The sequence below is a fragment of the Myotis lucifugus genome, unplaced genomic scaffold (genome assembly GCF_000147115.1).
Source record: "Myotis lucifugus unplaced genomic scaffold, Myoluc2.0 scaffold_1034, whole genome shotgun sequence".
In the NCBI taxonomy this organism is placed as follows: Eukaryota; Metazoa; Chordata; class Mammalia; order Chiroptera; family Vespertilionidae; genus Myotis; species Myotis lucifugus.
This window is the reverse complement of record NW_005872082.1, coordinates 18,607-19,843: the sequence shown is the minus strand read 5'-3', so window position 1 is coordinate 19,843 and position 1,237 is coordinate 18,607. Positions and strand designations below refer to the sequence as shown.

General features: G+C 60.3%; 1 protein-coding gene across 1 annotated transcript in view; it reads left to right on the top strand.

The window, feature by feature from the left end:
• GOLT1A (golgi transport 1A) overlaps positions 1-1,013 on the top strand; it is a 15,206-nt gene extending 14,193 nt beyond the window's left edge. The window contains exons 4-5 of the mRNA XM_006107142.3: positions 40-103; positions 975-1,013. Of these exons, the coding sequence (XP_006107204.1) occupies positions 40-103; positions 975-1,013 (103 nt within the window). The remainder of the gene's footprint in view (positions 1-39; positions 104-974) is intronic.
• The last annotated feature ends 224 nt before the right edge of the window (positions 1,014-1,237 follow it).

The window sequence follows — 1,237 nt, the reverse complement described above, 5'->3', positions numbered from 1 at the left end:
AGGCCATCACTGACCCCTCCCTCCCCCCTCTGTTCCTAGGGGCTTTTTCCCTGTGGCCTTTGGCTTCCTGGTCAATGCCTTTAACATCCCCTTCCTGAGTGAGGTAAGTGCCTCGTGCATGTGGCTTAGTGGTGGGCCCCGGGGGTGGGGGGAGCACACGCAGTGGGGAAAACTGCTGCCCCAGGTACAGTGGACCCGCCCCATCTCCCCCTGCACTCCCTTCCCCAGGCTGGCCTGCCTCCAGTCCTCTTCCCCGCCCTGCTCCTTCTCCATTTGACAAAGGCCCTTGAGCAGCTGTGCCTAAGACAGTGGTCGGTAAACTGTGGCTCGCAAGCCACATGCGGCTCTTTGGCCCCTTGAGTGTGGCCACGAAGTTTCAATCGCACTGTACGTGCACGCCCGCACGTGGTATTTTGTGGAAGAGCCACACTCAAGGGGCCGCAGTTTGCCGACCACTGGCCTAAGGAATAGGGATAGAGGAAGGAATGGGGATAGAGGAGGGATGTGGATGGGGATGGAGGATGGTGGCTATTAATAGCTCTTGATTATAGCCAAAGAAACAGACACTGAGAGTCTAGGGGACCCAGCCAGAAAGTGCCAGAGCTTTCTGGGGAGCTGGCTGAGTCTGGGCCCCGGACTTGGAGAGGATGTGTGACAGCTAACGAGCAGAGAAAGCTGTGGCAGATTCTGTCCTCTCCTTGGGGCAGGCGTGGGCAGTGGTCCCCAGTGCCCCCCCCCCCACCCCGCCCCTTGCTCTTTCTCGGAAGCATCTGACAGAATATGGGCTCTCTGAGAAGCCCAGCGAGGGCCTTCAGCCAGCTTCCGGCACGCCCGCCAGCTGGGCACATCCCTGCAACCCCCTCTCCCTGTCTGCGCTTGGCACAGCTCCCACCTCAAGGCCAGCTCCCTAATAACCCTGATATTGCGTCTGCTCTCCACCCTTTGTCTGGAGTAATGACTCTCGGCTCCCACAGCTGTACCGGAGGTTTCAAGGCAGCAGCTCAATGGTCTGAGCAGCAGAGATGAGCTCCTTGGACTTGGATCGTTGGTTGAGGGGGCTGGAAAGGAAATGGGGCCACCCTCTCGGGCCCCCCTCCTGCACTGACTCACCTACCCCACACACCCGGGCCTCTCCGAGTCCAGAGGGAAGGATGGCACCAAGTGACTGACCTCGGATTCCCAAGCCGACGCCAGAGGCCGTGGGCACTGTTGGGAGCAGAGCTCCAGGGCCCCACAG